Source organism: Phoenix dactylifera, chromosome 4 (genome assembly GCF_009389715.1).
Source record: "Phoenix dactylifera cultivar Barhee BC4 chromosome 4, palm_55x_up_171113_PBpolish2nd_filt_p, whole genome shotgun sequence".
In the NCBI taxonomy this organism is placed as follows: domain Eukaryota; kingdom Viridiplantae; phylum Streptophyta; class Magnoliopsida; order Arecales; family Arecaceae; genus Phoenix; species Phoenix dactylifera.
This window is the reverse complement of record NC_052395.1, coordinates 16,436,843-16,458,447: the sequence shown is the minus strand read 5'-3', so window position 1 is coordinate 16,458,447 and position 21,605 is coordinate 16,436,843. Positions and strand designations below refer to the sequence as shown.

Below are 21,605 nucleotides of genomic sequence, written 5' to 3'. Positions count from 1 at the left end.
ATCAAACGAAACTTAGCTGCAAAACTGAACATGATCAATTTGATTTTTTCCTCCCTTTGGTACGCATATCCCAAACTCAAGAATTTAACTTCAGATTAAAAAATATCTAAAGGAAAAAAAGAATAAAAAGACAATTTTCTTGAAATCATGGCATGCCCAGACCAATCTCGGTTCAAAGAGACTAGTTTCGAACGAATCCTACAGCATATATAGAGACGGAAATTGCTGGAAAAGACAAAACCTTTCAAGAAATTTTATTTTTTCAATAAAAAGAACTTTCTGGTAATCAAGAAATGCCAAAGCCAATCCTCGGTTCAGGAACAGTGATTTCTGATCAAATTTACATCGTCACTCGAAACAAATCGGGGAACAAGACAGGAATCATCTGCGGAGAAAGAGAAAGAAAAGGGCTGGCATACCAGTGAGCAAAGAACTCGACGACCGCAAAGGCCGCCGGAGACTCCTTAAGGACGCGATCGAAATTGGAGCTGTTGAGGTCCACGGCGGCATCGGGGAGATCGGGGCCATCTCCGAGGGTTCGGAGGAGAGACCGCGAAGGCCCAGCGAAAGCTTCGAAAACCGAAATCAAGAGGACGAATAGGAGAAGAACAAGATGAGACGGGGCATTGGAAATAGACATTCGAGAGGGAAAGAAGAAACGGACAAGAGATCGGAATCTCTGGAATTGATCTCTCGAAAGAAAGGAGGAGAAAAAGAAAAGAGAAGGGTTTGACGTCCGGAGATTGGATTTGCAGAGATCCGGTCTGGAAAACTGGATTGGTATATTTCTTGGTAGTAGTTTGGAGGAGTGGTTGACGAGGCACTGGAAAATTGGTAGTATCGGGAGCATTCTAGGTATATGTTGAGCCCCGAGTAGGTGTGGAGTTGCTGCACCTTGCAGGCCTTTGTTGTTCACGGGCCGGGCCGGCCTGCTCGGGCCTGAAACATGTTTGGACGGATCAGGTCTAAAGCTTCAGGCCTGTAAGATCCGGGACAACTTCCTCCTGTTTGAGCTGCCGTTGTATCAAAAAAAAAAAAAAAAAAAAGAGAGAGAAAAAGAAAGAAGTAGACCCGTTAAGTAAAAGGACCGAGGGAATTAGAGCATCAGCTAAAGCCCAGCCCATCCTTATTTTTTTTAATTTTTCTTATATTATTTATTTATATTTGATGTATTTGTAGACTTAATTGATAATTATTGGTGACATGCAAACTTAATTGGATAGCAAACATATTTTAGATTGCTGGTGATATTTAATTATTTGTATTTAATATTTTTTAACATATTTTTAAGTATTTTAGTATTAAAAGATAAAAAGGGGTCATGAAGCTTGAAGCCTGAAAATCGAGTAAGGGTCGGGCTTGGCCCTTGATGGCAGGCTTGAAGGCTGGGTCGGGCCAAGACTAGGCATAAGTAATAGTGTTGACCTTGGGGCAAAGTCTGGCCTGGCCCATGATTGAGTCTACTTACAGGGAGGATTAAACTTCACCCATCATAGAATATTGCTAGCATGTAACTCATATGATGCGTAGGATACAATTTTTCTCATCTTTCCTATTTTATTGGAATGTAGTATAACAATACAATAAATTATAACAAAATAAGCGGCTTCACTAGCCAAAATTTCTATTGCAAATTGTGAGATCCGGCCTTGAATAGGCCATTTTGGGCTGAAGTCGGTAGGCCCAACTAACTTCGGCGAGAAGAAAGGATAGAAACAGAAGATCGCGATCATGATCCTCTACTTCTTTTTCCCCCTTCGGTTAAGTGGATAAGCCACAGCAACAGTGACTGCCATGGACTCTGCGGGATCGTTCGAACGGCCGCTGACAATTGCTTCAAAGTATGTTTTCCAAATTTTGGTAAAATAATAATTAGTTTATTAAATATAATGCTATATCTGTTTTGTACTTGGTCAAATGGGTCAAAAATATTTTTGTTACAATAGTATTTTTTTAAAAAAATATGTTATGTATTATGTTATGAAAATTTGGAAATATGATTGGGTAAATTATGAAATTTGTTTCTTATGTATGTATTCTTAGTGTGGCTATGATTTGGCCCCGCCAATAGGGATTATTCGTTGATCCTGTCGATTTGTAATCTAAGAAACTGGTTTCAATACCGAACCACCAATGATTAGAATAATGGTATTTGGACATCGAACCACTGGTGGTTAAAAATAGTGGTATTTGGCATTTTGTGCATTCTGACCTATACTACTGGGTTATACGACTATAGCCTCATATTGGATTTTTAGTATCGGTTTATAAAAATAATAGTAAACTTCAAAAGAGATATATGTGTTATTCGAGAATTGATTTATTCTCGGTCATTATCTTATTCTTTGACTAATTATTTGGCATGTTTAAACCCCATTTTGATGTGTTAGATTGATTACCGAGCTAATGTGGCTTATTATTTCTTCTTTCTATATTTTTTTTCAGATCCAGATTCATGATTGTTTAGAATTTGAGGGAGTACAGAGATTTTCTGAAGACATTCTCGGTTCTAGTTAAACTATTTAGACTAGTCAGAATATTTTATTTGATTTAAATAAATAGTTAGCATATGTTCACTTATGTCTCCTTGAAACAATTGTAAGAATTATTTGAATAAGATCTTAATTAAATAAATTTTTAAGAATTATTATTGCTTTGATATGATCTGTAATCTTGCATGCTTGTATGTTTCGCTATATAAGTATGTGACGTCTGTGATGCTCTGAGTTTAGGGCGTGACACAAATTGCACAAAAAATTTTAAAAGTTACCAAAAAAATAATAAACTTTAATGATGATGGAGCAGAAGCTTCCGTCATTAATATTGACGTCTATACGACAAACGAATAACTTTGAACAATCCGAGCCTCCTTTCATAAACCCCATCATTAATATCGCCCCATGCAAGGCCCTTTTTTTATTTTTCCAACTACTTTCTGTAATGCAATACAACAAAGTAAGAAATTATAATAAATAGAAGGTTTAAATTGCCAAAATTTTGTTGTGCATTAAGAAATAGACTTTAATGATGGTTGGGCAAAAACTAGCATCATTAATATTGGCATCCGTATGCGCGAAAGGAGGATTTCATGCACATCCGTAACGCATGGGATGATTTTTTTTTCTATTTTCAAATTATTCTTGATATACAATATAATAATATAATAAATTATAATAAATAAAAGACTTCAATAGCCAGAATTTTGTTACACATAAATCATACTCTCTAATAATATTCGAGCATATGAATATGATGTTATTAATGCTAGTATCCATGGGGTGAATGAATCCATATCTCTATACGAGCTGAACCTCTATTTTAGAAGTGTACAATAAAATATGTAATTTTATTTTTTTTTATTGACATCTATATCAACGTAGAAAATCTAGAATGCTCCATTTTGAGGCGAGTCTTCCATTGTGATGTGTGCATATATATTATGATATCCCTATGTACATTAGAATTTAATCATTTATGCTAAATTAGTTCCAAGAAAAACAATCTCCATTTAAGAGAGAGGCGTTTTTGTGATAGTATTTTTATGTAAACCCATTCTTGTGAAAGGTTCTGAAGAAGAGTTTATGATAATGCAACTTGGTATTTTTATCCTCTCTTCTTGAATTGAGCAAAGATCTCCAAGTTTTATTGGCACCATACGTGCTTCCTTTCATCTCATGTCTGACTTATGCAGTAGATGATGCTGACAAATTATCTTACTTGCATGATTAAATGGAGACTTACGCAGTGGTGGTAACGATGAAAAATTAAATACTCTGGTTCTTTATATATGATGTCATGGAGATCAAATTTGATTAAAATAAGTAAAGAATTAGTTAACCATATGCTACCAAACAATTAAATATAAAATAACCCTGCATAGGGCACTCAGAAACAAAGAAAAGGGAAGATGACAAGGACAAAACAAGATAATTTTTTAAGCGAAGAGGTAAAGAGAAAGAAAGCTTAGTCTAGAATTGGAGCTTTCGCTAAATAAAATATTAAGCTAGGAAACATCATCCTGTATAGCATTATACGTCAGGATTTTGGACTTGTGTGTATTTTCAAGGGACATCATGCTATCGACTTGCATGGTTATAGCACAGTGGGCACACGACATCTTGGATGCAACGGGATTCTCTAAGAGCAAGTTTTAATCGAGTTCAAAAGCAAATTTTTCTTAAAAATAATGAACAACTAATAAGGTTCTCTAGGTATGATAAATCTTTTGATTATTTACTGGTTTTTTTTTTGTGGGGGGGGGGGCGGGGGATTATATGTCTTATTTCAACAATGGGAGGCCTTCTTGCGCATATATATATATATATATATATATATATATATATATATATATATATATATATATATATATATATATATATATATATATATATATATATACATATAGAACATGGTTGATAGACTTTAAATTTGCACGATAAAAGAAGGTCACTATTTAATATGATGACACTTGTCAAACATGTATTTATGAGAAGTTGAAATGCAAGAAGTTGTAATCACAGGATGCTTCCACACTACTTGAAAGGCACGCTTATCATCCAAATTTCCTATTACAATTAAGAATCATCACTATTGGTGTGTGTATCGAGCCGCCTCTTTTTTTTTTTCCAACGATTTAATTTTACTCAGTAGACAAATTGTCTAGTTCAAGGAACTTTATGAACATTATAACATATAAATAGATAGTTTAATACCTGGCTAGTTTAATGCATGGCATAAAAATATATATTTGTAAGAATATATGCTTTTTATAATAATAATTCCTTCTAAAAGATAAAATGTAATATAATTTGGAGATCCATGCACTCTCGCCTTGTGACATCATGAGCCCGGGAGCCATGAGACCCATCGCATGTTTGGTAGGCTGGCCCAATCAAGTCGCAAACCCGACCCAAGCCTGGGACCCAACGAACTACTCCGGCCCACCCCGGCCCACCATGGCACACCAACCACCGCCTTGGAAAACCTAGGGAAGGGAGAGAATTCGTAAATCGGAAGAAATCCAGGGGCAAGAAACGGACAAGGCGGTGCCCTAATCCTTTGAGCACCAGGCTCTCGGCTCCTCGGTTTATCCTATAAAACGCCAACCCTCGTCCCTCTCGGCTCTTCATTCATCCGAGTCCGGGCAGGGGAAGGGTCTAGGGATTCCTCGGAGCGGCCTCATCCAGGTAAAGAATACCCTTCTCTCTTCGATGTATTGTTCTCCCTATATGGCAGCGATGGCTTCGATCTCAATCGCTTTGCCTTACGCCTGTTTTTTTTTTTTTGAGAATTTTTGAGCTTTTTTTGTGCTGATTTGATCGTTCTCAAGAGTTTCGATCTCTTCCGATCGTAATCTTAAGGTGAATTCTATTGCATCAGCTTGATCGATGATTATTTTATGTTGTTTCGTATTATATTGCTTCTGATTTGATTTTTTCTTTCTTCTTTTGTCTTTTTTTTCTTCTGATGACATCAGATTGGATCTGTATATGGGAGTTTCATGGATAATTTGGGTGTTGAATCTGCGATATTTTTCGGATCTTTTAATAGAATTATCTTTTTTTAAAAAGAGGATATGGGGATTTTTGTTTGCTAATCATCAAGGCTTGAAGCCCTCTGCTGGAGAAGGATCCAAAAGTTCTAATTTTATATAGTGGAGGGTTTATCTGTTGTCCTGTTCGAATTTGACGTCAGTTATTTTAATTCAGTAACTAGGCTAAAGTTTCTTTGAAACCTATTGGATGATGCGATGGTGGCTTTCACCTGCAAAGCCAAAATTATCACGGCTGAAATTTGCGAATCCTTTTTTCTCTCGAGGATTCCATGTCTTGCGATGCATATGTGTGGCCTTCTTTTATTGGTTATTTTGGGGCTGTAAAGTAAGCAGAAAGAAATGCCATCGGACTTGAATCTGTACTTTGCTCTGTTGCTTTATACTTGCAGTTGGAATTCTTGATCTTATGCACTTGTGAGAACGTGAATGCTAGATGGTAGTGTATTATCAAATTATATTTTGATACGTAGTGCTGATTTTGTGCTACATTTCTCTAGATAAAAGATCACCATGAAATTTTTTTTCCTGGCTGTCAAATATGTGGTTGCAGAGCACAAAACTATTGCTTTTGTTCATAGATCCGAAGTTTTATTATAGTGCTAAATATGGTATAACCATTAGCATTCAAATTCTTTGTCCAGATGTTAAGGTGGCTAGTCTTGGAACCTTGGTGCTTTTCAATTTCCATTTTCATGCCGTAGGTGTAAACATGGTTGTTAGGATTGTTTTTTAGGTGTGAAGTAAAAAGTTGTGTGAGAGAGAGAGATAAACTAAAACTCGTGGAGGTGAAATAGTTGGTTTAAAACTGGCTACAATTATATCCTGTTATCTGAGTTTCACCATGCTGTTGAAGTCATGGTTTCATTTTGATATCCTGCTTGTTTATAGCTTGTTCTTTTTTCGATGAATTAAGTGTTAATAATCTGCAGCTCTTTGGTTGGATCTGTTAAGCCATCGAAAATTACTTTGAGAAATTGGTCATTGAATTCTTATATACATTTTTTAAAACAAATAAGCTCAAGCTTGGCTTGTTAATTGACCTTATTCAGTTGGCTCATGTGCTGAACCTGATCATCCTTTCCATGGGACCAAGCAAAACCTGAATAGTGCTCTGCTTATTTGGGATTTCGGGTGGGCTTGTTTGCGGACTTAGCTATTTGCAAGGGAGATGATACATATTGGGTGCATGTAATTATTCATGAATACATACATGTATTATAACTACGTTAATATTTCAAATAGTGATGATACTTCCGTGGAAAGGATAATGAGCATCTATATCTTATAGCATTGGCATTTTAACTGTGCATATTTAGAGACTGGTCTATTTTTAATTGTTAAATTGCATTTGTAATTTTTTACTTTTTTGGGCTTGAAGGAACTTTTGATAACTATGCGATAGAAGCAGCTATAAATGACTGATTGCTGGGTTATACACATCTTGGAGCAGTAGGAATGAAAAGTGTTTAGATTCTCGGTGCAATAATGCTCATGTACTGAAATAACTGATGAGGGAACCGGTCTTGGCATTGCAGTCTAGGGTTCATCATCCAAAAGTGAATGTCATTGATTGTAATTATTCATATAACAACAGCGCAAACATGAAGGTTTTTTGGAAATCCAGTTTGACACCTATAGCTTAGTATTATATAAACACAGATTCAGATAAGTAGTGATGTCTCTAGGATTGGAAAGACTTGACTTGATTTACCCAATTTTCTTTTATAAGGGCGGTCCAAAGAAAAACGATAGTCTCACAATTGGTAACTAGCTGCTGGAGCTTGCGAATGATCGGTTGTCTTCAAATCATGGGGTAATACACTATCTCAGACAGAAGACTCCAGGGAAAGTCCTTTCAATTCATGCTATTAAAAATTGTTTAGTTTTTGCTGCAGCTTCTTTTAGTACTTATGATTCTTTACATCTGTAATGGAAAGATAAACAGCCTGTCTGAAAGCTCATGTGTTCAATTTACAGACCTATGCATGTCTTTTTTTTTTTCCTTTCCTTTCCTTTTTTCTTTGAGGGTTCAAATTATTTTCTTGTCTAGTGTTTGCTGGGACTTGCAGCTATCACACATGAATGTTTGCTAGTTGCATAGTAGCATTTAACTGTTAACGTCTCATGCAATTGCAAGTAGATTCCTAGGAATTATTTTGCAGGTAATACCAAAATAGTGACCTACCCAACAGTATAATTTAGTGATATAAACCCAGTTCCTCGTGCTTTGTCTGGTTTTTATTGATTTGAGGAAGGAAAACATAGATGAGGCAATGGCAACCAAATGGAGAGGCTTTAACTGAATTTTTGCTCCTGACTAGCTGCATGCCCGCTAGATGTTATATCTGACTGTTGTCACATACTGTGAGATAATATTGTGCAAATAAATTTTCAATTTTAAGAAGCTAATACTGCATCAAAATCATTACATATGACACCATGGATGGCTTCTTGCATGTTTTATTTAATATCATTTTGGTTTTCTGGCTTTTGGTTTAACCATCTGGTATATGGTTTGCCTAATTCAGGAAGTTGTAAAATCTATCTATAATATCTCAACATTGTGAAAGTGGAGGGTGTCAAGATTGAAGCTTCTTTTATGTCTGAACAAGCCTCGCTCGATTTGGGATCAATTGGATTGCTTGGAGGGTATTCTCCTACACCAAGAAAAAGGTACAGGCTCCCCTGGGAGAGGTTTGGCTGCATGCATCAGGGGCAACTTCAACATTCTACCACTTGCTGTCGTAGGCATCCTCCGCTCATTGCAGAAAATCTGCTTGGTGTTCTTAAAGGAGACGACCGATTTTTTCCTTCAGGTGCTTGCTACCTCTGAAAGTACCACGGCCTTTATTAGTAAGGAATCAATTCATCAGAGATGGCCTTGCAGAATATCGGTGCTTCAAACAGCGATGATGCCTTCTATAGGTACAAGATGCCCAAGATGATAACCAAAATAGAAGGCCGTGGAAATGGCATCAAGACTAACATTGTGAACATGGTGGATATTGCGAAGGCATTGGCCAGGCCCGCATCTTACACTACAAAATATTTTGGATGTGAGCTTGGAGCACAGTCGAAATTTGATGAAAAAACAGGGACTTCCTTGGTCAATGGGGCCCATGAAACTGCCAAGCTAGCTGGACTTCTGGAGAATTTCATCAAGAAATATGTTCAGTGTTACGGATGTGGCAACCCGGAGACTGAGATCATCATCACTAAGAACCAGATGCTAACACTGAAATGCGCAGCCTGTGGCTTTGTGTCTGATGTTGACATGAGGGACAAGCTGACAACCTTCATCTTGAAGAACCCTCCTGAGCAGAAGAAGGGAGCAAAGGGCAAGAAGGGTTTGAGGAGGGCAGAGAAGGAGCGGTTAAAGGAAGGGGAGGCTGCTGATGAGGAGCAGAAGAAGCTGAAGAAGGACACGAAGAAGAAAGGAACAACCACTTCCAAGGATGGAGCTTCTTCGAAGGTTGCTGCTGCTGCAAAGAAGAAAGCCAATGGTGGCGGCTCTGATGAAGATCGTTCAGCCTCACCTGCTGGCAGCCAGCATGGCGATGACAATGCAGCTAATGACGACGACGGTGACGATGTGCAGTGGCAGACAGATACATCGCTTGAAGCTGCGAAGCAGCGTATCCAGGAACAATTGAATGCTGCGACGGCCGAGATGGTGATGCTCGCCACCAACGAGCCAGACGAGAAGCAGCAGCCCCGGAAGGCAAAGGAGGAGAGCCCTGTCAATGGTACTGCGAAGGCTGCAGGCAAAGCTGCTGGTGCAACCCAAAATGGTGTCAATTCTAACAATCATGAAACACTGCTTAAGGAGATCAAGGGCAAGCTGAGCAAGGGGTCTGCACCAGGCCAGCTTCGCACCTTTCTGGGTTCTGTTGCGGAATCTCCTCAGGAAGTCATGACAGCCCTGTTCGAAGCACTCTTCGATGGTGCTGGGAAGGGATTTGCCAAAGAGGTGGGCAAGAAAAAGAATTACATCAGTGCTGCCGTGCAGGATGAAGGATCCCAGATGCTTCTGCTCCGAACCATCGAAGCTTTCTGCGGCAAGTGCAGCGGAGATGCCGTGAAAGAGGTGGCGCTTGTTCTGAAGGTCCTCTACGATGGAGACGTTCTGGAGGAGGAGAGCATTGTCCAGTGGTACGAGGAAGGGCTAGCGGCCGGCAAAAGCTCTCAGGCGTTGAAGATTGCGAAGCCCTTTGTGGAGTGGCTGCAAAATGCCGAGTCTGAATCTGAGGGAGAGTAGTGATGGCATGCGCCTCATACACCCTTTGGATCTCCTCCTGCTTTTGGTGCTGTGTTTGGTTTGATAGTTCGAGTCAGTACGGTTGAATAAATTTAGAGTCGCATGTTTTAGGCAGGTACTGTGGTGTTAATGTGGTATTATGCTCGTCTTCGCTTTGGTTATGTGATATTGCTCTCTTAGTGTGACAAACTTCCTTTAAATAAAGTATGATTAGTGTGATGAACAATTAAAGTGCGGCAATTGTGTGTGTACCTCGCCAGCTAAACCGGCAGTTGTGTTTTCGCACTGTGTTCAATGTCGCCATCAACAGGCCAAGTACTTCGCACCTGATCTTGTACTAGTGCTTGAGACCTAATGTAGCCACTTTAGCGGCGTGGCTGCAAGATAATCACAGGGCTTGAGCTTGGGGGTGTGGCCAGGCACGTGCAGTATTATTTATTGTGGTTTAATAACAAACCTTCAAGCTTAAGAGATCGGGCTCTACCTTTGTCGTGTCTTAGTAGCTCGATTCTTAGGAGGAAACGTGAAAGAGCAAGACTAGTCACAATGCCACTCGAAAGCTCGGCCAAAAAGTTCCTTCCTTTCCCTTTTTTTTCAAAAAAATTTTCCCTTCATGTCACTCTTAAAGAGAGAGAATGTTCAGACTGAACTCATACTACCATTAAAGAGTTAAAATCTACATAGAATAAAGTCGATACCGAAGCTTGATCTGAAACTCTGGATGGCATAATTAGAACCCATGTATTGTATCACGAGCAGTAGATCAATCTGTTTGGGGGCCTGGGCTCCGGCCCTGATTGGGATACGGCGGATATAAAGTAGATGGACAGGGGTTGTTTCTAGCCTCAAAATCAAAATGAAATAACAAAGTCATAAAGGAGCTAAGGACTCTTTTTTTTTAAAAAAAAAAATCAATTTCCACTTAGGACAATCACAAATTCTATAATCAAGATTAAGGCTCGTGCTGGGAGCCAGCATTCTGAATCAAACACAATTGATGTTCATCCTTAGAAGCGTTTCGTACGTAAGAGATGGAATGAAAAAAGGTCTAAAAACTTATACTTCTTCTCACTTCCTTAGTTAAACGCAGCGTCGAGATTTATAATGCAATTTTTGCATTCAAGACATCCGGAATGATTGTTGGCGGTTGCTTGCATTTTACATGACAATATTGATGTTAGATCCGGACCAATTTGAAAATTGTAGCAACACATGACAGCAAATTTCTGACGCTAGCTCATGATTCATGAATTAACGAAAAGTGTAAACAAGCGAAAAAAAGATACTATACATAAGAACAATCCTGCTAAGAATACGACCAACCCTTTAGGAAGCATAAAGGGAGTAAATATTGGTTCAATGCATCCATCACCGATCATCAACCCAAATTAAAACATGTTATCGCCTAAAATACAATTCGTTTGCCAGTCCACTTCACCCCATATCCAATGTACCCATCTTTGCTGGTACTAAACTAAGACTTGATACTAGCAGCATACCGAATCTTGGTACGCCTAATCAACTCAGGTAATCTGGTACGCCTAATCAACTTAGGTATCCAGCATACATAGTATTGATAAGAGATCCGGTACCGAAATTATTAATCTTGCATGAAAAAAAAAAGCTGCAAAAAGGATAACAATTCTTAACGGGAAAACTACATGGAATTCCCAGTCAGCAAAATGTCCAGTCATCAACACTGCTCCAAGAGCAGTTTCGAAATTCAATTTTGAAGAATGCAACCGTGCATACACGAGATCCTTCCAAACCACCAAACATGATAGCAGGATAAGTCCGGACATGATCAAGGTAATGGAAGACAGAAGTTATCCTGAAAAAAAAAAAAAAAAAATACAAAGGCCATGAAATGGCTTCAAATAAGATTTCGCAATAGGCTAGACCAATATTAATTCAAAAGCACCAATATTTCATCCATATTACAGCGATTTCTCTCTTCTCAAAAAAATAACTATATATATTTGAATACTTTACATATTATCAATTATGATATATGAGTTAATATATTACATTATTCCTAATTTCTAAGGTTTTCTCTTTTTTTTTTGTAGATTCCTGATACTTCAAACGCTCGTAGAGACGATGATGATGGAGCTAAATCCCATCCCCGAAACCTTCTAAACTATTTTTTATTGAATTTGATATGTATATGTTTCTTATTTTTTCAGAGTACATTGTAATTCTAAATTTATTAAGCAAATTTTTAATTAGATATGACAATATTGATATTTCGAATAATCTGAGTATTTGTGTCAATATGTCAATGTAATACAGGTTCATATTGTTATAATATGTGTTTTATAATATGTATTTTATAATATGAATTGGATTTTTATTTTTTTAAAAAAAATACAATTTCTGACGCTCTTAAGCGTCGGTAAAAGACGTCGTGGCACAGCCCCGGCACGCCTATGCCGACACATCAAATGCTTACATTAGCGTCGGCAAATTCGGAATTTCCTGATACTTTGAAGCGTCGGCAATTGTTGACGCTTTAAAGCGTTAGGAAAAATCAGTAGGAAAGCCGTGAGGAATTTGTCCGTCAGGTTATCGCCGACGCTTTATAAGCGTCGGCAAATCCCAATTTTTACTGACGCTTTTGTCTTGCATCGGCAAAAAATTTTGCCACTCCGGTATCGCCGACGCTTTGGCGACGCTTCGCGTTGCGTCAATGAGACTTTAGCTGATGTTTATAAGAGTCGCTAAAGATTGCAAAAAGCGCTGGGATAGGTTGGTTTTCCTGTAGTGGTGTGGAAACCTCATGAGCTCTGCATGGTTCTAGGTATGCTTCAAGGTTCACCGTCTTAGTACCGAACCCCATATTGGGGCTACACTAGCACAATGTCGGTATCGAACCACGTATTTTTGCTACAATGGGCATTTTTTGCTGCAATTTTTGGATTTATTCATCATTTTTGGTGTTTGACATCCACCTGTAATCTTCAGTAACATGCTAGATCATGGATTACACTACAAATGTCCCACCACTAGCGCGTGATGAGTATGCTTGCTCTCTTTAATCCATCTTTCACTGCAGTTTGGGGAGTTTGTGCCACTTTGCTAATATATGTGCTACAAATTGGTGTCCTTTCTAGCTCAAAGTTGTCCTTGTGGGTGCTAGCTAGAGAGCCTGCTTTGCCAATTCTTTCGCTCCTCTTTGAGTATGGCATATCAATTAATCTAGGGGTCCAACAGCTTTTCTCTACTTCATTGTGATTACATTCGAAGTTTGTGATGTCATCAGCTTTTCATGGCTGCTATAAAATTTGTGGTGTCATCAGCTATTCATCTCTAATATAGATTAACTTTCAAATGGATGACAAGTTGAATAATCAAGAGCAATAATCATATTTCTTTTATGGAAGAGTAAAATACTGACATGTAATAATTTACCTAATCTTTTTATGGTTTTGGTGACAATATTATCCTTGATCTACTAATGTGAAAAGTGAGATTTCTCAAATGGTTAAATTCAATTCAGCATATAGTAGTTAGACGTATTACTCAAATTCAATATCGAAGCTTCAAGAAAATATCTTTCCCACTTTTATAATAGCCCTTAAAATCAACTAACCACCTAAAACAATATTTACTTGTCCTCTTTATATAGTTTATATTTCAATTTGTGAAGAAGCTAGCTATATCCTCCAGTTAATTCAAATATCATTTTTAATAGATAATCACTAATAGTTTAAAATAATTATTAGATAATATTCCTTTTTTTTATTTTTAATAAAACCTAATATATTCCATATATTTGTGCTTTAAGAAGAATTAACAAATCAATCCTATGATTTTAATATTATTGGGTGCCAAAATAGACATTTTCATACTTTGTACCTAAATTGCAGTACAATCTATTATAGATCTTTAAGAAAAATGCTGCATGGAAGAACACATTGACTCTCCAGTGAGATTCTGTGGCGGGCTCGGGCAAGATGGTAGAAGAGAAGAGAGATGTCCATGCGGCATAGTCAAACAAAAATCTTTTACATATTTTATTATAAAATATATAGGTTTAATAACTAATGGGTTTGGGTTGTATGAGAACAGATAAGGAATTAGTAATGTTAGAAATTTCTACAAAGGTTTATGGTTAGATGGAATGACTCTAGACTAGTACATGATATCCTCTTCTTTTCTTATAGATAGATAGTATTGATTCTAAAACATAAAAGTTTGTTCAAGGTAAAGTTCATGAATAAATTAATCTGAAAATGTCACAAAATAAAAAGGCTTTTTACTTAAACTTGAAATTCAAGACATCATTCAAAATCCAAAACAAACTATGAAGATTCAAACAAATATGGGTCAATTCATAATTGCTCATGATCAAGATTGTCAGCAATTTGATCAACAACACATCATCCAAATTTTCAAGAACAGGGCTGCACCATTAATTAATTCTTCCATCTTCTGTGTGAAAGATCAAGGGCAATAAGACTGTTTTTGACCTTTTCTTCCGCTCCACACGAAGACAAATATTGAAAATTAAATTTAAAAAAGAAACAATTGAAATGAACACCACAACCTTATACATACAAGAATACAATACCATAGTATTCATGCAAAATACAAGAAAATATCTCAGTTCAGACATATAAAACTCTAAGCCAACGATCTTTAAAATACTGAAACATGCGCAAACTTTTTTCTTTTCAAATATGTGAACTCTTATTCGGGAAAAATAGTTGAAATTAGAAGCCACCACCAGGCTTCTTAGGAGGTCATTTCACCCTTAATTTACTGCTTTGGTGCAGATATTTGGAGGAAAAAAGTCCAGCAAATGGATATATATTGCACCGCAATTTTCCTGATTTCATTATTATCTTACCCATTCTAAGATGCTAACAACGTCATTCTCGATTTGCAAAGTTACCAAGTCCACTAGAAAAAATACCAAATCTTTTAGAATATTCACTGGATGTATTTATGGTGATTCAAGGAATAAGACCATGTCACAGAATCACCCCATCACGGACCAAGTAAATAATTTTTTTTTTTTATAAAAACACGAAAAAAAAGAAGCCTACGTCTGAAATCTTCTTCCCCTTGATCACTAAAAAGTCATGATAGAGAGGCGTCATATAATTGTTCTCATCTTGAGATGATGCCCTCCTCTGCGATGGTCTCCAACGTCGGTTTCCTCGACCGGCACATGCTCAATCTGTACTTAAACTCCCCTGTCCCCATCGCCGTCGGAACGTCGTCGTCCACATCATCCAAGGCCGGCGCCGCCACGGGATTCGCCGGCGACCCTTGCGACGAGGAGGAAGAGGAAGAATCCGGCTGGACCCTCGACTTCCGGACTTCTTTGTTAGCAGCCAGCAACAATCTAGCCATATCAGCCGCAGTTATGATGGAGTTGAGTCTCTTCATAGGCATCATAACGAAGACGTCACCCATCTCGAGGTCCTCGTCGGCGGAGAGCGCCGCGAAGCGCCGACCGAGCTGCATGGAGCGCGAGTTCACGAGGAAGTGTCCGGGGGTGTCGAGCATGATCTCGGCCGCGTTCACCGGCCCGTCGATGATACGCCGGACGTCGCCGCTCGGCAGGATAACCTTGACGGCTCTTGCTCTGCTGCTCGGAACGGTGGAGAGGGCGCAGGAGACGTAGTTGCCCATCGGAAGGTCGGAAAAAAAAAAAAGAAGATGAAAGGAAGTAGCTAAGATTGGTGTGGAAAAGAGAGCAAAGGAGAGAGAGAGATTTGGGATTGGAGATAAGTTCTTGGAGGGGATGGGGTTTAAAGGCAAGGGCGGTATGCTCTCTGGATACGCGTAGGAGAATCAGAAAGAAGGGAAAGGAGGAAACAATCGGGCTGGAGCTTGCGTTGACGCAAGGTTACGCGTTGGAGAGTAAGAAAGACCGGGAAAGGAGGAAGGGGATCGGATCGGGGTTGGATCTTTCCTCCGAAAGAAAGATTCGAATCCACCGTTGAATCATCCACCGGGCGCTTTGAGAGCTGTGCAGGCAGATGAATCAGACATGTGCGATGGGTGATCCAACGGTGGATTCGGGAGAAAGAAGTTGAATCCTTCTTTCGTGGAAAGATCCAACCTCCTCCTGAATGGATCCTGCTGGAATTTGGGTGGACGCTTGGTTGGTATTCCGCGTGGAAGCCACCGCGGTTGCGGGTGGGAGGGCGGTGAGAATGGGAAAAAAAAGGAAACATGAATGAAAGGAAAGTGTAATCACGTGCTTGTTTGTATGTACCTTTCCGAGCGATGGAATGGAAGGGAGAAATTGAGGTGTTATTGAGGCAGTCGTTTTTGTTTGGTCAACGAAAAAATAGAAAATATTTTTATTTGATTAATTTTTGCTTAAAAAAATAAAAATAGTTTTTTTATGAAAATAATATATATATATATATATATATATATATTCTATTTATTAAGAATATAATAGGTTATTTATATTTTTTTTAAGAAAAATAGATGTTCAACCAAATATAAGTTATTTTATGATTTTTTTTTTATTGCCAACCAAACATACAAAAGTTACTTTTTCAGGTATCATATTTCCTTCTAGCAAGAGAATTCTCCCTGTGAACTAAAGAAGTCCTAAGGACTTGTTTTGTTTGCGAATTTTTTTTTATTTGAATATTTTTTCTAGGAAGATGATTTCTGAGAATATGATACATGAAAAAATAGTTTTGTCATGTTTGGTTGATCATGAAAAAATGGCACATGCAAAAGTGGATTATGTTTGGTTGCGGATCTACTTTTCTGAAAAAATTATAAGAAATATCTATTATATCTTTAATAAAAGAAAAAATTTTACCTATGAATTTTGATGATTTAACAATATTTTTAGGAAAAAAAGGAGACCACAACTTTTTTATCTCTCTTCTTTCAAAACTTCCACCAAACAAGAAACATTTTTTTGTTTTCTCGTTAACCACATTTTCACCTTTCTTTTTCTGCCAACCAAACTAGTCCAAATGTTTTTAATATTGAAAGGACAGGATAACTGGGGAGGAAAGTTCTTTGTGAGAGGAATGTTTGGATTATAGGACGGCACCACTTATACTTGAACAAATTGAATAGTCACCGGCAAGACTATATTTGGCGAATGGCCGCATGCTCACGCTTGACATGGTCATATTGCCAACTGCCGACTAACACTTGTTATTGGTCATAAACTACTTGAGAATAATTCAAATATTTTAGTCTACAAATGAGAAACCTTGCTGGCTCGTGAGGGGTCAAAAATTCAAGTCCTTGGAAGTGAATTGCATGCATGGAGTAATTGGAGTGGAAGATGAGTTTGTTGCATAATTTGTGTTTGGACCATGCCAAATATTGGTGAGGGAAAAATCATCTTTCTTGTGTAACTTGAATTATCTCCTGAGCTGAATTTAAAAGAAAAAAAATGTTTTTTGATTGCAACAATTATGTGCTTTGCATGTAATATATTACATGATGATATAGGTTGGGGAAATCATATTTAGTGTACTTATACTGGATTTCTTCAAGTATATGAATGCCTAGGATATTGACAAAGTTGAAGAGTATGGAAGTCCATGTAAATATAGATTGAAAGATAGATATTGGTGAAATTAGATAAAGTATATAATATGAAATCTTTGACTTGCCGATGCAAAGTCAAGATTAAAAGTAAACCCTGAGTATGAACGTTTTGACTTAGCTAGTGGTTGACAATTGACATGGAAAGTCCATGATTGAATCCCCCTCTAATTGACTTACCAACAAATGCCCCACCATCTCATCAACCTGGGTCTTAATATTTTTTTACTCATTCAAGCTAAGAAAAATCTAAACCGATGTTTGCTGCTTCACCGAGTCTCGAACTTTTTCGTTACTTTTAAAGAGAAAACGTCGATATTTCATGCTAAATCGCGTGAACCGAGTGGACGACACTTTAACGTGTCAGCGGTCCTCATTGTTGCTTAGATAATAACTGGGATCACGGGTGTTTTATCCGCATGGAAGAAGCTTTAACTTGGAAGCATGATCTCAGGGGACCACCTTAATTTGATGTCCATGACTAAAATATAACCATCAGAGCGACCACTGGGTTATTACCCAGTATTCATGTTAAATTTCTATCAGCTTTATACACTTATATACTGTCGCTCTTATTTGAAGGATATAATTATATGTGCTATAAATTTAATTGTGACTTGTGCCGCTAGAAACAACTTTTAGTTACAAATCAAATTAAGTTGTATCTGGTTCGTGATCAGAGGCGAAATCGGAATTGGAATTGAAATGAATTACAATAAAAATCAGAATGACTGGAATCAAATTTGGAATCAGAACGGATTTTGAATACTATGAGAAAGTAGGGATTAGAATTTGGAAGATGTGGGCATTTCCCACTCCCTCCAAAATTAGAATGGGAATGGAACTCCTTCCAACCAAACGGCTGAAATGAAAGTTGCTCATTCCTATGACCATAAATATTAGATGTTTGGTTGTGATTGAAGGAATTAAGTATAGTTAGTGATAAGGATCAAATTCAAAATCCTCCAAATTTGGATTCAGTTAAGGCATCCTCGGTCAAGGCACGATCTCCTCCATGAGGATCAAATTCAAAATTCAAAATCCTCCAGATTTGGATTTAGATTTGGTTTCAATTAAGGCATCCTCGATCAAGGCACGATCTCCTCCATGAGGATCAAATTCAAAATTCAAAATTCAAAATTCTTCAGATTTGGATTTGGTTAAAGCATCTTCAGTCAAGGCACAAACCCAAATCACATTTTTCCATGATTATAGAAATTCTGGTATGCATTTCTTGTAAACAATAGTTTTTCCATTTTCAAATGTAATCAACAGATGTACATTCAGACTATATAAAGCCGAGTCTCTCTACTAAGTTGGCATGAGAGTTTTGCAATATCTTCTTTCTCTTTTATGGTATCAGAGCTTTTCGTGACCATTGTCAAATTTTTTTTTTTTCAATGGCCTCCGAAACAACTGCAGCCTTCACCACTCCAACCTCCACTATCCCTGTTAATATCCAAAGCTTGGTGACAGTCAAACTCACCAAGGACAATTATCTCTTGTGGAAAGCACAAGTCGTCCCCTATTTGCGAGGCCAACGCCTTTATGGCTATGTTGATGGCACCATCTCTTGTCCTCCTATGTATGTGCCCAACCCCATTGCAGCATCGTCTTCTGCTGCACCAACCGAGGTTCTTAATCCAAACTATTGCACCTGGTTTGAACAAGATCAGGTTGTTCTGAGTACTTTAGTATCATCATTGTCCGAAAGCATCCTCGCTTACATGGTGGGCATAACCACCGCACGCGATGTCTAGACAGCCTTGGAACGAATGTTCTCCTCTCATTCCAAAGCTCGTGTGATACAGATTCGGGCCCAACTTTCCACCATCAAAAAGGAAAGTCTCTCCATATCTGATTATTTCTAAAAGGTAAAATCGCTCTCCAATACCTTGGCTGCTATTGGACAACCTTTGCAAGACCATGAAATCACCTCTTATCTCCTTGGAGGTCTGGATTCTACCTATGATGCTCTTGTAACCTCTATCACCACACGCACTGATGCAATGCCCTTAGAAGACCTGTTTGGCCATTTACTTCACTTCGAACTGAGGCTTGAACAACACAACTCTGCCTTTGATACTATTGTTGGCTCGGTTAATGTGGCCACACGCCATGATAATTCCTATTCTCGTGGAGGTAGACAGGTTTCACAACCGCGCTCATTTTCAAACAACCGTCCTCAACACAACAACAATCATGGTAGAGGTCGTGGTGGTGGTGGCCGCGGCAGAGGAGGCTCTTCCTCATCCATCTCTCATCCTGTTTGTCAAGTGTGTGGAAAGATTGGACACATGGCAATAAAGTGCTACTATCATTTTGACCATGCCTATCAAGGTGTTGCACCCAATATGTCTGCCTACTTTATGGCCCAACAACCATCTGTTGACGCAAATTGGTATCTCGACACCGGATCTACCAATCACCTTACCAATGATCTCCAAAATTTAAGCATTCATTCCGAGCCTCATGCAGGGGCAGGTCAAATTCAAGTGGGAGATGGGACAGGTTTGACTATTGCAAAAATTGTTTCTTCTACACTCAGCTCTCCTTCACACTCTTTTCAACTGTCAAATTTATTATATGTTCCTCAGATTCAAAAGAACCTGATTTCTGTGAGCCAATTTACACATGAGAATAATGTCTTCATAGAGTTTCACTCTTCTTATTTTTTGGTGAAGGACGAAGCCATGGGGAACATACTGCTGCACAGCAAGACTAAGGATAGCTTGTACTTGTTCCCCTCCTATGTGTCTCCTTCCGGTTCTTCCCACACCTTTCTCTGTCAACGTGTTCCTCTTGAAACATGGTACTACCGCATGGGACACCCATCCTATCAAACTGTGCAGCATGTCATCTCCAAGTTTTCTCTTCCCGTTTCCTCAAATAAAATTTCTGGTGTTTGCTTGGCATGCCAACAAGGAAAAAGTCATCGTCTTCCCTTCTGTGAGTCTCGGTCAGAGTCTTCTTCTCCTCTTGAGTTAATTTTCTCAGATGTTTGGGGTCCATCTCCTATTATGTCTTCTCATGGAAATAAATATTATGTGTCATTTGTGGATCATTTTAGCAAGTTTGTTTGGCTCTATCCTATTCCCAGTAAATCTAATGTCTTAACTATCTTTCGTTCTTTTCAAAAAATGGTTGAACGATTGTTTGATTGCAAAATAAAATTAGTTCAAACAAATTGGGGTGGTGAGTATCGCTCTCTCCACAAATTCTTCATAGATATTGGCATTAACCATCGCATCACCTGTCCCCATACTTCTCAACAGAATGGCTCTGTTGAACGAAAACATCGACATGTTGTCGAAATGGGGTTGTCTCTCTTATCTCATGGTCTTATTCCTCATGCTTATTGGGATGACGCTTTCCTTATGGCCACATATCTCATCAACCGACTTCCTACATCTCCTCTTAGCACTTCTCCTTCTGAAAAATTGTTTAACAAAACTCCAGATTTTTCTCTTCTCCGTATTTTCGGTTGTGCATGCTACCCATTCCTTCGCCCATTTAACAAACACAAACTTGACTTTCGATCAAAGCAGTGTGTGTTTATTGGATTTAGCAACAACCATCGTGGATATAAATGCTTAGATCTCACCTCGGGCAAGGTGTATGTTTCTAGGCATGTTATTTTTGATGAGAATCTATTCTCCTTTTCTCATCTAAATTCGACACCCACTCAACCATCTGCTGCCACACCAACGACACAACTTCCTTTTCCCATACGCCTACACAACACTCAAACACCCTCCACCTCTATGTTGTCCTCTCTTCCAAACAAGTCCACATCATTGAATGAGACGACGTCGTCTACTGCTCCTTCAATACATGTCTCTCCTTCCTGTGACCAGTCTTCCTCGTTTTCCTCTGCATCTCCCACAACATCTGAGTCCTTGCCGACAAATCTACATCCTCTGCCTCCTGAATCCGCTGTCGTTGCTGATGTTCCCATGCCTCGTTCTCATCCTATGCGGACTCGCTCTCAGAATGATATTGTGAAACCAAAGACATTTACTAATGGCACAGTTCGTTATCCTTTGCCCAAAGTTCTTCTTGCTATGAGCATGGTCCCTGAAGATCCCTCTTGTTACACTGAGGTTAGTAAGCATGCTGAATGGCGCTCTGCCATGGATAAGAAATTTTCAGCTCTCATGAAAAATGGCACTTGGTCCCTTGTGCCGGCTACCCCAGGTATGAACATTGTGGGTTCTATGTAGGTTTACAAAACAAAGAAAAAGCCTG

General features: G+C 38.5%; 3 protein-coding genes across 6 annotated transcripts in view; 1 reads left to right on the top strand and 2 right to left on the bottom strand.

Moving 5' to 3' along the window:
- Positions 1-831, bottom strand: part of LOC103705606 (sulfhydryl oxidase 1-like) — a 30,016-nt gene extending 29,185 nt beyond the window's left edge. For 2 of the 3 annotated variants that reach the window (XM_008789385.4, XM_008789386.3), the window contains exon 1: positions 420-830. In XM_008789385.4, the coding sequence (XP_008787607.2) occupies positions 420-640 (221 nt within the window). In that variant the 5' untranslated portion in view covers positions 641-830. Of the gene's footprint in view, positions 1-419 lie in introns of all 3 variants that reach the window. The other variant, XR_005511565.1, reaches the window with a different exon arrangement.
- Positions 832-5,027: 4,196 nt separating this feature from the next.
- On the top strand, positions 5,028-10,046 carry LOC103705607 (eukaryotic translation initiation factor 5-like). 2 transcript variants are annotated; one of them, XM_008789388.4, is made up of 3 exons: positions 5,100-5,186; positions 7,284-7,367; positions 8,083-10,046. In XM_008789388.4, exon 3 carries the CDS (start codon positions 8,430-8,432, stop codon positions 9,810-9,812), a length of 1,383 nt encoding a protein of 460 aa, XP_008787610.3. In that variant the 5' UTR covers positions 5,100-5,186; positions 7,284-7,367; positions 8,083-8,429; the 3' UTR covers positions 9,813-10,046. The 2 variants fall into 2 exon arrangements, with proteins under 2 accessions (XP_038981603.1, XP_008787610.3); XM_039125675.1 differs by lacking the exon at positions 7,284-7,367 and having other exon boundaries at positions 5,028-5,186.
- A 4,881-nt stretch (positions 10,047-14,927) lies between these two features.
- On the bottom strand, positions 14,928-15,455 carry LOC103705608. Its single transcript, XM_008789390.3, has one exon. The coding sequence runs from the start codon at positions 15,453-15,455 to the stop codon at positions 14,928-14,930; it is 528 nt and encodes a 175-aa protein (XP_008787612.1).
- Positions 15,456-21,605: the final 6,150 nt, after the last annotated feature.

Excerpts from the sequence above, each read along its gene's own strand:
- LOC103705607 (XM_039125675.1), top strand. The coding sequence starts at position 8,430 with ATGGCCTTGCAGAATATCGGTGCTTCAAACAGCGATGATGCCTTCTAT.
- LOC103705608 (XM_008789390.3), bottom strand. The coding sequence starts at position 15,455 with ATGGGCAACTACGTCTCCTGCGCCCTCTCCACCGTTCCGAGCAGCAGA.